General features: G+C 39.4%; 1 protein-coding gene across 1 annotated transcript in view; it reads right to left on the minus strand.

Moving 5' to 3' along the window:
* The window catches only part of LOC122806714 (beta-galactoside alpha-2,6-sialyltransferase 1-like), a 502,160-nt gene extending 490,114 nt beyond the window's left edge, over nucleotides 1-12,046 (minus strand). Inside the window, exon 1 of the mRNA XM_044077356.1 lies at nucleotides 11,650-12,046. Within this exon, the coding sequence (XP_043933291.1) occupies nucleotides 11,650-11,651 (2 nt within the window). The 5' untranslated portion in view covers nucleotides 11,652-12,046. The remainder of the gene's footprint in view (nucleotides 1-11,649) is intronic.
* Between the last annotated feature and the right edge of the window lie 869 nt (nucleotides 12,047-12,915).

Genomic DNA, 12,915 nt, shown 5'->3' on the forward strand with positions numbered 1-12,915 from the left:
AAATCTCACAGCTTCCACTTTCCACATTCCGCATCAGCTCGGCTCACCACTGCAGGCCCAAATTTCCACCACTCAATGTTTCCAAAGAGACAGGTAATAAATTTCAATGAAGACACCAATGGACAATGCGAACTCTGCTGCCGCAACATCAACACACTCGACAGACAAAAATGGACTTACCATCTCAAAAAATCAAGAGATAAACCACAAAAGCAAAAAGTGTACAACAGAAGCTGGAGAGGCTGCTGCAAAGCAAAAAGTGTACAACAGAAGCTGGAGAGGCTGCTGCCATACAAGGTGCCACCATCTTGCTGATGTTGCTATAAGTTAGTAAGGATGGTGTTCTCATGGACTACATATGATACTACATATGAGTTAGTATGGATGGTGTTCTCATGTACTGCATATGTGTTAGTGAGGTGGGTGTTCTCATATACTGCGTATGTGTTAGTGAGGTGGGTGTTCTCATATACTGCATATGAGTTAGAACAGATGCTGTTCTCATGTGCTGCATGAGTTAGTAAGGATGGTTTTCTCAAATACTGCACAAGAGTTTGTAGGGATGGTGTTCTCATGTACTGCATATGAGTTAATAAGGACTGTGTTTTCACTTACTACATATGAGTTAGCAAGAATGGTGGTCTCACATATTCCATGCACATTAGTAAAGATAGTGTTCTCATGTAATGCATGTGAGTTAGTAAGGATGTTTTTTCTCATGTGCTGCAAATGGCTTATTTTTATTATTTATTTGTTTATTTAAATTTGTTGACTGGGAGTGTCCGACTGGACGTAGGCCCATTTTCAGCAAAGGCCCGGGGAGAAAAGCTCCACAGTAAAATAAACAGACAGTAGTTACATTGGATTACATAGCGATTAACAATTTAACATAGCAATTACTTACAACATATTTACAGATAAAGAACATAGTACATCAGTAGACAACTAGAATCTTTATCTGTGAAGTACATAACAGACATTAACAAATATTACAATGAGAAGTTCCTGCTGTATAATAAGTACTAGGCTTATGCGCATCTGAGCTTGCTATAATCAAGGTAGTTAGTGGAGTGGAAAGAAAGGTAGTGGTTGGATGGGCTGGATGATATTAGAGTGGGAGTTGCAAGGGCATAGCCAGCATGTTTTTAGGTACGCTTTTAGTAAAGTTTTGAAGTGGGTGCATGATGGTACAGAGGTAATTGTGGGTGGGAGTGAGTTCCATAATTTGGCTATGGCGCAAGAGAATAGTGCTTCACCAGCAGAGTTATTGGCTTTAGTGATCTGCAAGTGATTTTTGTTGCTGGATCATAGTGGTCTGGTGGTGAGATAGGGTTGGAGTACATTCTGGAGGGATGGGACACTTAGTGGATGGTTTACTAGTTTGTGGGCAAGTGAGAGTTGATACCACGGAAGGAGGTGAGGGAGTTCAAGCCAGCCCAGTTCAGCAAGTGAGAGACAGTGGTGACTACGGTAAGATGCCCCTGTGGCAAATTTGGCGATTTTGTTGTAGCAGGTCTCTAGCTTGTTTAGATCACATTGCCTTAGGTTGGCATATATTGGAGAGGCATAAAGTAGGGTGGAGATAAGGTGGGAATTTGCTATTGAAATCTTTGCTGCTTTGGTGAGAAATTGCTTATTTCTGTATAATGCTCCTAGTTTTTTGTGGACTTTTTTTATGGTCATGGATATGTGAATGTCAAATTTTAGTTTATTGTCTATTTCCACTCCTAGCAATTTGGTGTGTTCAGTTGGGTATATAGTGGTGTTGTCTTTTGCTGTGATGTTAAAGTGAGAGTTGTTTTGAGTATGTTTGGTGGGTTGGAAGATGAGTAGTTTAGTTTTGTTTGGGTTGAGTATTAATTGGGCATCGGATAACCATGTTTCAACAGAGGAAAAGGCTTCCTGTGTGACTTTTTGCAGTTTTGGTAGGGACTGGGCTGAGCAAAGCAGATGATGGTTGAGTCATCTGCGTATTGTATGAGTGTGCCATGTTTGGTGGCAGAGGCTAGATTATTGGTGTAAACAGAGAAGAGTAGGGGTCCAAGGATGGATCCTTGGGGAACCCCTATGGAGACAGGTAGTTGGGGAGATATGTCATTCTGCCATACAACGGATTGTTGGCGGTCAGACAGGTAACTCTGAAACCAGTTGGTGACTGATTGTGAGAAGGATAGGTTATTGAGGACAGAGATAAGTTGTTTGTGTGGGACCATGTCAAATGCTTTAGATAGGTCGAGGAAAGTAGCAGAGGAGAGATAGCCATTGTTTTTATGCTGAAGGATAGTGTTAGTAAAGGAGAGTAAGGCAGCGGTGGTGCTATGGTTTGTTCGGAAACCATGCTGAGTATTGGAAAGGAAGTTGTTAGCAAGGAGGTAGTCTGAGACCTGAGAGTGTATGCATCTCTCTAGTATTTTGGAGAGTGGAGAGAGAATAGCTATAGGGCGGTAATTGGTTAGTTCTGCGGAGGGTCCGCCTTTGTGGAGGGGAATTATATGTGATACTTTCCACAGTATGGGAACGTAACTTTCTGACAGAGATCGGTTAATCAAGATGGATACTGGGTAGGACAGAGCATCAGCTGCGATTTGTAGGTATTCACTTGGGAGGTTGTCTGCTGCTAATTTGGTGGGTTTAAGTTTAGTTAAGAGTTTTTTTATGTTGGAGGTAGGTACAGGAGAAAAAGAGAAGGCAGTGGGGAGATTATTAGTTGAAGGTGTGGGTTGGAGGGGAGGGGGGGGGTTGTATTGTTTAGCTAATGATAGTATGGTTTGGGTGAAGTGTGTGTTGAATGAGGTATCAATATTTTCTGAGGAGTGAGGGATGTTAGGAGGAGGGGTACTGACTTTACTTGGGTGGAGGATGGAGTTTATGAAGGACCAGAATTGTTTGGGGCTGTGTTGTGAGGAGTCTAGGGCAGACTGGTAGTATTGGAATTTGTCTTGTTTTATTAGCTTTTTGACTCTATTGCGTAGTTCTAGGAATTTCTGTCTAGCTGAGGGGGTCTTGGTTTTGCACCAGTGCTCCCAGGCTTTAGACCTGTTTTTCATTTTTGACTTAGTGGTTTTCTGTAGCCATGGGGAGGGTTGTGCTTTGGTTCTGGAAAATCTTATGGGGGCATGGAAGGTAGTATTAAAAAATTCAAATACGTCATCTAGACTGAGGTACTTTAGAGGATGCCAGTTACATTCTTTGAGGGATGAGATGAATGTGAGTGGGTTAAAGTTTAGTTTTTTACGTATTTGATGGTAGATGACAGGTTTAGCTTGGTATAGATATTTTTTGAGTAGGAATGTTGGGGAGTGATCACTGAGGCTATCTGATAAGCAGCCTGTTATATATGACTGGGGGCTCTTACTGACTAGTATCCATTCCAGGGTAGTGTGCTTGCTGGAGTTTTTATTTATCCTGGTTGGTGACTGGACTAGTTGGGTGAAGCCATGAAGGTGTACATGATGGGTTGGATTGTTGCCAGAACAAGATTGCCAGTCAATATTGAAATCACCTAAGATGATAGTTTCTTGGGGGAGATGGTGGGTAGACCAGCTGAGGAGGTTTTCTAGTGGAGGGATGTATTGGCCAGGTGGGAAGTAGCATCCAATTATGTTGATGGTTTTGTTTTGGTTAATTTTGAGGTTGGTATATATTATTTCTTCATTGCCTATTTGTGGAGCTGATGATTTTAAGATCTGGATGTTTAGATGCTGTTTAAATATTATAGCTACACCACCTCCTTTTGTTTAGCGGTCTACTCTTAGTATGCCGTAACCTGTAGGGAGTATTTGCTCACTGGTAATGTGAGGTTTTAGCCAGGTTTCTGTCAGGATGACTATATCTGGGGAATACAAGTCTATGGTGGCATGGAGTTCATGGACTTTGTTGGATATACTTCTAATATTTAGGCTTAGTAGAAGGAAGTCACTTGGCTTTCTATTGGCTGTAATATGGGAGAAGTTGTGGTTTCTAGTCTGATTATGAGGATTGGGATTGGAGATGGTAGGGCCAGGGTTGGGGTGGATGTCTCCACTTAGGGCTAGTTTTGATATGCATGAGATTATTAGTTTTCTCAGTTTTTGAATGTGTTTGTTTATAAAGGAAACTTTATGATTGTGCTCTGTGGGTAATAGGTATGGTGGGTGGGTTACTATGTTAAGTTGTAGGGATGCTTTATGTTTGAGTAATATAGTTGGTAGAATATGTGGGGGGTGCATAGGGATGGTTCTTGAGCTGGTGGGAGGGGAGCTGAGTGAGGGTGAGATATGAGTGGTGGTGTGAGTAGTAGTAGTACAGTGGTAGTGGTTGAGTGGGGGAATGATGGACCTTTGGTAGGATGTAAGATATGCAAGGAGAGTGCATGCAGTGAGCATAGGAAAGGTATGCCTGTACATGTTAGTTGAGGAGGTGTGATAGTAGTGGGAAGATGGAGGAGGTAGTGTTGGGTTAGCACTGTGGATTGGCTATTGGAAAGATGGGAGGGGTTTGAGTGCAATAAAGGTGGGACCACTGGGGGCGGGAGGGAATAGTGGGCAGGGTGGGGAGCGAAGCGGGTAGAGACCCTGTTAGTTGCTCGTATGAGGGGGCTGGAAACAATCACAAAGCAAAGACAAGTATGTGTTAAGAAACAATCACAATTGACCAAGGACTGCTCTGAAACTGTAAGTCATTTCTTAATTTCTCAGGTGGAAAAATGGGATAACCTTGTATCAGTAGGCTACTGTGGTCATAGTTTAAATTAACAAACACACAGTATTGATCAGTTATGGATACTATTTGCTAACAGAAGGGAATAAGATAAAGTGGAAGGTGTGTGTGTGTGTGTGTGTGTGTGTGTGTGTGTGTGTGTGTGTGTGTGTGTGTGTGTGTGTGTGTGTGTGTGTGTGTGTGGTGGGGGGGGGGGCTGCTTACAAGCCAAAGCAGAGTGCTCTCCAGGGGAAAATGAATATTGGCTCAAACAGGTAGACACATACTCAAAGTTAACTGTAGCTGTTTGCAGACAGTTCAGACCCGGACTGCGCTTTTCTTACAAGAATGTTAAAGGTGGTACCGCAGTTGAATACTTAAGAATGGCTTACTTTAGATAGTCCTCTCATCTAGTGCATATTTGTTAGTAATGATGGTGTTCTCATGTACTGCATACTTTTTAATAAGGAGGGTGTTTTCATATACTGCATGTGAGTTAGAGATGGTTTTCTCATATACAGTATATGAATTAGTACAGATGGTTTCCTCAAGTAGTGCATATGAGTTAAAAAGGATGGTTTTCTCAGGTACTGCATGAGTTAATACAGATAGTTTTCACATGTACTGCATATCTGGTTGTAAGGATGGTGTTCTCATATACCACATATGAGTTAGTAAGGATAGTGTAATCATGTACTGCATGCATGTTAGTAAAGATGATGTTCTCAATGTACTGCATACATGCTACTAAAGTGGTCTCATGTACTACATGAGTTAATAAGGATGGTTTTCTCATGTAATACATTTGCATTAGTAGGGAGGGTGTTCTCATGTACTGCGTGCATGTTAGTAAGGATGGTATTTTCATGTACTGCATATTTGTTAGTAATGATGATGTTCTGGTACTGAGTACATGTTAGTAAGGAGGGTGTTCAAATATACTGCATATGAGTCAGAACAGATGGTTTTCTCATGTACTGGATATGAGTTAGAAAGGATGGTGCTTTCATATACTGCATGCGCATAATAAGGATGAAGTTCTCATGTATTGTATATGAGTTAGTAAGGATCATGTTCTCATGTACTGCATGTGCGTTAGTAAGGATAGTGTTCTCATCTACTACATACCCATTACTAAGGATGCTGTTGTCATGTACTGCATTCGAGTTAGTAAGGATGGTTTTTCTGATCTACTGCACATGAGTTTGTAGGGATGATGTTGTGATGTACTGCATATGCATTAGTAATGATGGTGTTCTCACATGCTGTATATGTGTTAGTAAGGATGGTTTTCTCATGTTCTGCATATGTGTTAGTAAGGATGGTGTTCTCATGTACTGCATCCACATTAGTAAGGATGTTTTTTCTCATGTTCTATGAATGGTTTAGTAAGGATGGTGCTCTTAATGTACTGCATATGTGTTAGTAAGGGGGTCTTCTCATGTAGTGCATACAAGTTAGTAGTGATTGTTTTCTCATATACTGCACATTAGTTTGCAGGGATGGTGTTCTCATGTACTATGTATGTGTTAGTAAGGATGATGTTCTCATGTACTGCCTATGAGTTAGTAAAGATGTTGTTCTCATGTATTACATATGAGTTAGTAAGGATGGTGTTCGCATGTACTGCATATGCATTAGTAAGGATGGTGCTGTCGTGTACTTCATGTGAGTTAGTAAGGATATTTTTCTCATGTACTACAAATGAGTTAGTAGGGATGATGTTCTCATGTACTGCATACAAGTTAGGAAGGGTGGTGTTCACATGTACTGCATATGAGTTGGTAAGGATGGTGTTCTCATGTACTGCATATGAGGTAAAAAGGCTGGTTTTCTCATGTACTGCATATGAATTAATGCAGATGGTTTTCTCTTATACTACATACAAGTTGGTAAGGATGATGTTATTATGTACTCCATACAAGCTAGTAAGGATGGTGTTCTCATATATCACATATGTGTTAGTAAGGATGATGTTTTCATGTACTGCATATGAGTTAGCAAAGATGGTGTACTCATGTACTTCATATTTGTTAATACGGATGGTGTTCTTATGTACTGCATTTAAGTTAGTAAGGATGGTTTTCTCATATACCACATATGAGTTAGTAGGGATGGTGTGCTCATGTACTACATATTTATACACCCAAGAACACAACAGCACTTTTGCTGCACTTAGTAAAATAATACAGTATGTGCCATTGTTGCTGTAGTATAGGATCATAGGAAATTACTAGGTTATCGACCTGGAGGTCATTTCAAACCTAGCCATTTCATCCCAATGTAATACTATAGAAATGCTAGTTAGTACCCAAGATTGCATTTAGTGATGACTGCCCATGTCCAGGAGGGTTGTGGGCACTACCCTGGTAAGAATTTATGGTGCCCCATCCACTCGTCCAGGTTCATCTTGAACATGTCATAGAGGTACTCTGTTTCACATGAATTGGTAGCCTGTTACAAAGATGTGGCAGTCCCTGGAAGATAAATCTGTCTCTCCAGCATGTCCTGTTTAAGTCGCAGGCCATATTTAGGTCCCTGGAATGGGTATCCTTAGTCTCATTTGATTTAAAGATATGCAGCAAGTTCCTTAGGTTTGGGTCTTGGATTGCTGCGTAGGCCAGGCATAAGTCTCCCCTAAGAAGTCTATACGATATGGAGTAAGGTGACAGGGGCTTTAGTTGGTCTGTGTAAGGCACATGCTGGAGCCCCTTGATCTTCTTTGTTAGAAACCACTGAGGTCTCTCTAATTGCTGCAGGTGCTTAGTACAGTGCATGCCAAATGGGACATTATACTCAATTATGTGCCGGATACGTGCTGAGTATAGAGAGGTTATAACTTCTTCTGCTCTCGAGGTGATGCCTTTACTAATCAAGTGTGCTACATAGAAAGCTTTCCTTACTATAGTAGACACATGGTGGTCAAACTTAAGGTCACAGTCAACTTGTGATCCCAGGTCCCTTACCACTTCATGACTACTTAGGATATTGTTGTTGCTTTGATAGTGTGATGGGACATTGTGTCGAAGGGAATGATAATGCATTTCTTTGCATTCGTTTTGAGACCATAACTAATACACATATAGTAGGACAAATATAGTAATGCTACAAATTTCATGACTGCAGCACTTCAATGTACTGGACTGGTGTGTACATGGTAATTAGAGAATGAATGAATAAATGTGTTGAATATATGTGGGAGAGGTAGCATGTATTTTGTCACATAGCAATGATTAAAATGACAGCCATTTTTTGGATGTTTTATCCGGCATGCTTTTGCATAGCTGTCAAGTTTGTAAAGCATATAATGTATCAATCTCCTGATTGGATGCAGTGCACTCCTATAAGACAAAAAAAGAGTTCATTGTATAATATGGAAATAATGCATGATTCAGGTGCGAAGGTTTGCATATGTACTGCATATGAGTTAGTAAGGATGGTGTTCTCTTGTACTGCATACGTGTTAATAAGGATTGTGTTCTCATGTACTACATATGTGTTAATAAGGATGGTTTTCTCATGTACTACATTTGAGTAAGTAAGGATGGTGTTCTCATATACCACATATTAGTAAGGATGTTCTCATGCACTGCATATGAGTTAGTATGGATGGTGTAGTCATGTACTTCATATGTGTTATTAAGGGTGGTGTTCTCCTGTACTGCATTTGAGTTAGTAAGGATGGTGTTTTCATAGCGTCTATATCATAACATCGACAGGTTAGGTTGCTGAATCTTAAAACATTGACACCTAAGCGTTGAAAGCTAACAATAGCGAATAGCCACATCATCAAATTCTTTCCTTGGGAAAGAATTCGGGTGGCTATCCGTAAACAAAATAAACAAGCACTCCCAAACATAGTGGGGGGCTTTGCCCCCCACACCCCCAACTAAATATACCAACTCCAAGATTACTCTACATTGGGGAAAGGATAAATCCTCAATAACGGCCACGCAAATTCTTTCCCGAGGAAATAATTTGATGATGTGGCCATTCGCTATTGTAAGCGTTCGATGCTTAGGAGTCGATGATTAAGCATTCGGCAACCTAAGCTGTTGACAATTCAATAGGAACTCTTTTCATATACCACATGCAAAGTTATCAAGGATGGTGGGAACCAAAGTGATCAAATACAGAAGATGTGAGTAAATTCCTGCATAACTGACACGTGGACATTGTAGTATTGATGCTATGCTATGGGTAGTGAAAACATGAAGTCAGTATTCTAAGAAAATAGTTAGAAATGTACATCATGTCTTCTCACATGCGGTACACTGGAGCTGTGTTTTTTTTTTATTTTTTTCCAGAGTCTCTTTTAAGTTGGTGGTTTGTTTTTTGTATGCTTAAATAAAGCTCTAAAGCTCTGGATGTATTGTGTGTATTTTGTGTATTATCGGCTTATGCAGCAAGAAGTGAAAATAATTGTTAGATTTCCACACATGGCTCGTCAGCATGATAAACCTAGAAACAAAGCAGTGAGTGGTTCAGTATGAGAATAAAAATCATGGCTAACGTGTCCTTTCCCACTTTGTGATTGTCTAGATTTATTTAAATAACTCATTCTGTGGCATGATACAAATGAATAATTAAGTGATTTAACCTCTCAGGGCACAAGATATGAGGAATGGCTAAATTTAATACATTGCAATAACAATACCACAGTTCAAGTTCAAACAGATCCACGTGTAGTGCATAAAACTAAGGATTCCTACCACCCAGCTAAGGCCAAAGTATTAAGTGGTAATTCTTGCATAATATATTGCACTAAATGTCATTTTAGTTTACTTTAATCTATGGCAATGTCATCAAACATAGTTTCAACTCATTGACTTTACGTCAGCCAAATATTTCTGCTTGCAGAGACTGCTCCTTTAGTCAAATAAATAAGCAAAACTCTGAATCCTGCTATCTTACTGCATACAACTTTGCTTGACTAAACAAATGTAGAAAACAGTCACACAGAATTAGGTTGCTTACTAAAAAGTCTGACAGTAAGTGTCAGAAATATTTAAATCTATTTTCCTTAAATGCAAGAGCCTATTAAGAGAAATAAATGTATGTGAATGTTTAGTACTATTAAGGGACTTTATAACAGATACCATAATACTTATGATGGGAATTTTCTAAATCAAGTAAACAGGGAGTTCACAGTGACTTCTTAAAACATTAAACAGCTAGCTGGTACTTTGAAGTGGTGAACCGTGAAAAAGGGCTATAAATCAGTGCTTGGGAAACTGAAAATGTCTTCGGTGTCTGACAACCCAAACAGCTTCATGGTCACATGCTTTCACAACTCTATTCAGCTATAATCCAATAACTGTTGGTGGACTGAATCAGAGCCGTCAGACAACGATGCTGTCTCTTAATCGAGCAGATGACTTCAGCATGTCTCTTGCAAAATCTGTTTGATAAAAATGTTATTATTTTTATGTTCCAGTTTCTCTTCATTTTCCCATGCAAAGTGATATATCCCCCAGACAACTGTGTGCATTACAAGGGCAGTGTATGTATCAAGCTGATAGTGGCATTCAGATGGGTGATTAATGCCCTGATCTACCCATCTCAAAGCATTATTTACAGTTTTATAGTATAAGATATCTGCAATAAACTGAGGGGTGGGATGTCTGTGATGACCTGCCTAAACATCACGCAATGCAGTATGTCTGCTTCTCTGGGGCTGCATGTTACAACTAAATGCAGATGGTCCTGCTGATAGAAATATGTATTCCTGAATTCATGAACACTACCACCAACAAATACTTACATATAATATCATTCTGCATCCTAAAAAAATTATGCTTCTTTAAAAATAGCAATATTAAGTTGACTCTTGGCAAAGCAGTTATTTTGGCCGCAGGATCCCTGATTGTGCTTTGCAAATACATTTAATTTGCAAGGAAGTGCAGGAAGTCTGTATCTTTCAGAGTAAAAAAAAATACTTTGCCATTTCCCATTAATGTAATGTGTTCTAAATGATACCTTAAGTCCCAGTCTGTCTCTGCTTTCCCCTGGATTGTATTTTCTTTCCAAATGAAGCATAATGTTGCCAGGGATACACCTAGTTCTAAAGGATTTGGTTTGGAAATATTTTAATCCTCAACTGTGATACATGTCAGTATGAAATGGCATTAGACTCCTCCCTTCAAGATCAGGTAATCCACCAGAATGCAGTCTGAGTTTCAAGGCACTGAATGCAAGAGTATGTTCAGCTTTTATTCAAGGGCAGCAATGCCCTAACAGGAATCAGTGCAACATGTACGTTTCCGCATACAGGATGAACCACAACACTGAACAGAAGCAGCCTGATATATGTGCCAGCCTAGATATGTGTACAGCTTTTCCACTTTCCATTCACTTATGTTTCACTTTGTCTACTCTGCCTTACAATTGTCATTATTCTTGTTAATAGCTAAAGTCCATTAAACCCAGGTACCCCCCCCCACACACACACACACAAAAAAACATATCTGGCTCTAAGCACCCAGTTTTTCATAAAACATCTGTCTTATGCCAGGTTGGTTTAGTTCCTACAGAAAATAATGACATAAATACTACCAATGTTTGAAAAGTGTTAGCAAACATTGGTGATAATCTCATCCATGCATGTTAATCATGGATGCAGTAATTATTATGACATCTTAAAAAATGCTGCAAAGTCACATTCAGTATAGCACAAATAAGCAATAAAATGCACTAGGGAAAATAAATCGTTAACACTGAGACGGAGATACGATACGTTACTGCAGTATGCATCACAGCTGGTACATAATTGTAACAACTTTAATCTATTTACATATGTTTTATTAATGCAAAAATAATCCCATCCTCATGTCCAATTAGTGATTTTCAACAGTGGCACAAGACCTGCTTACTGTTAATTAGAAAAATGCCAGACAGAGTGAATGAATTTATTAACTGAAAGAAAAATGAAAAAGAAAAACGTATTTGAAACATCAGTTCCAGTTCACTTACATTTTCACTGTTATTCCCAACTTGTTAGGTTGTTCCTTGGAGCTGCAGTAGAAATCCAAAGCACAGTTCCAGTGCTGCAGCCATTACTATCCCCGTTTTGTCATGTTTACAGACACACCTACAGATCTAAAGCATGTCAGCCCCACTGCTGTTACTTCCATTAAGACACTGAGCATAAAAAAAAAACAGAAGGCATGCAGGGACAAGATGAAGCAGCTGTATTTATGAATAAAAAAAAATACTGTTGGAGGAGGGGGTGATTCAAGAGAACCGATAAATTAATGTCTGAAAGAGACATAAGGTAAATAACAGAACACACTAATCAAATGCACACAAAAATGCACAAAGAAATTAAGCTTATGCTATATAAACAGCATTACTTAGTGGTACTGCAATGCTTTCCATTATGAATATAATAGAAGGCATTCAACAGTCTCACAGGCACCATTTGCTCTAGAGTGAATTTGCAGTCATTAATAACTGCCTACTCAGCCTTGGCTTGGGATGGTTATGTGAACTGGACAGATCAATGTACATCAAAGCACACAGGTCAGTAGATGAACAGACCAGCCTGGAAAATGCCAGCAGAGTATGTCTGTCCACTTTCGTGTAGCATCAGCAGAAATGTTGTTAAAACCCCACTGCACTTATTCACGTCTGTTTTCTTCATAGATGCTTTGACTGAACATACTAAGTATAAAGACTACAGCAATTATTTTTTTAAATATAAAATGGACCAAAAGTTCTGGTTTAGAGTCGTACTAAAAATCCAGTAAGAAGCATTAGAATTACATTGTAAGATAAGGATAGAATTGTGTATGGCAGTCAGAAAGTATCCATTTATTTTATTTATTTCCTCTGTTGATCGAGTTAGTCCTACAAGGCCAGTGACCTCTTTTGAGGGAAGACCTGATATGATGTTTATACATACTAGTGGAAATCTGGCTTGTGCAATGGGAAGTTTCCTCCACTCTTTTTTCAATAGCTACTGGAATCTTTTTACATCCACTTCAGCCATCACCAACTCAGGAAAATACAGACTTGGTTTAAAGTCCAATCCAAATGACAACATATTCATGAGTGCAGCATCGCCTTTATGTGTGTTGGAAAACATAATGCGATTATCTGGAGTGGGAATAGAACCCACAGTCTTTTAACCTTCCAGTCCCAAAAACAAGTGTACTACCTGTTAACCCACTTACACTGTGATGAAATTTATAAATGTCGGTTTACAGTATAAACAGGGTAAGCAAAGGACATAATGTA

This window comes from Protopterus annectens, chromosome 7.part0 (assembly GCF_019279795.1).
Source record: "Protopterus annectens isolate FY-2018-M chromosome 7.part0, PAN1.0, whole genome shotgun sequence".
In the NCBI taxonomy this organism is placed as follows: Eukaryota; Metazoa; Chordata; order Ceratodontiformes; family Protopteridae; genus Protopterus; species Protopterus annectens.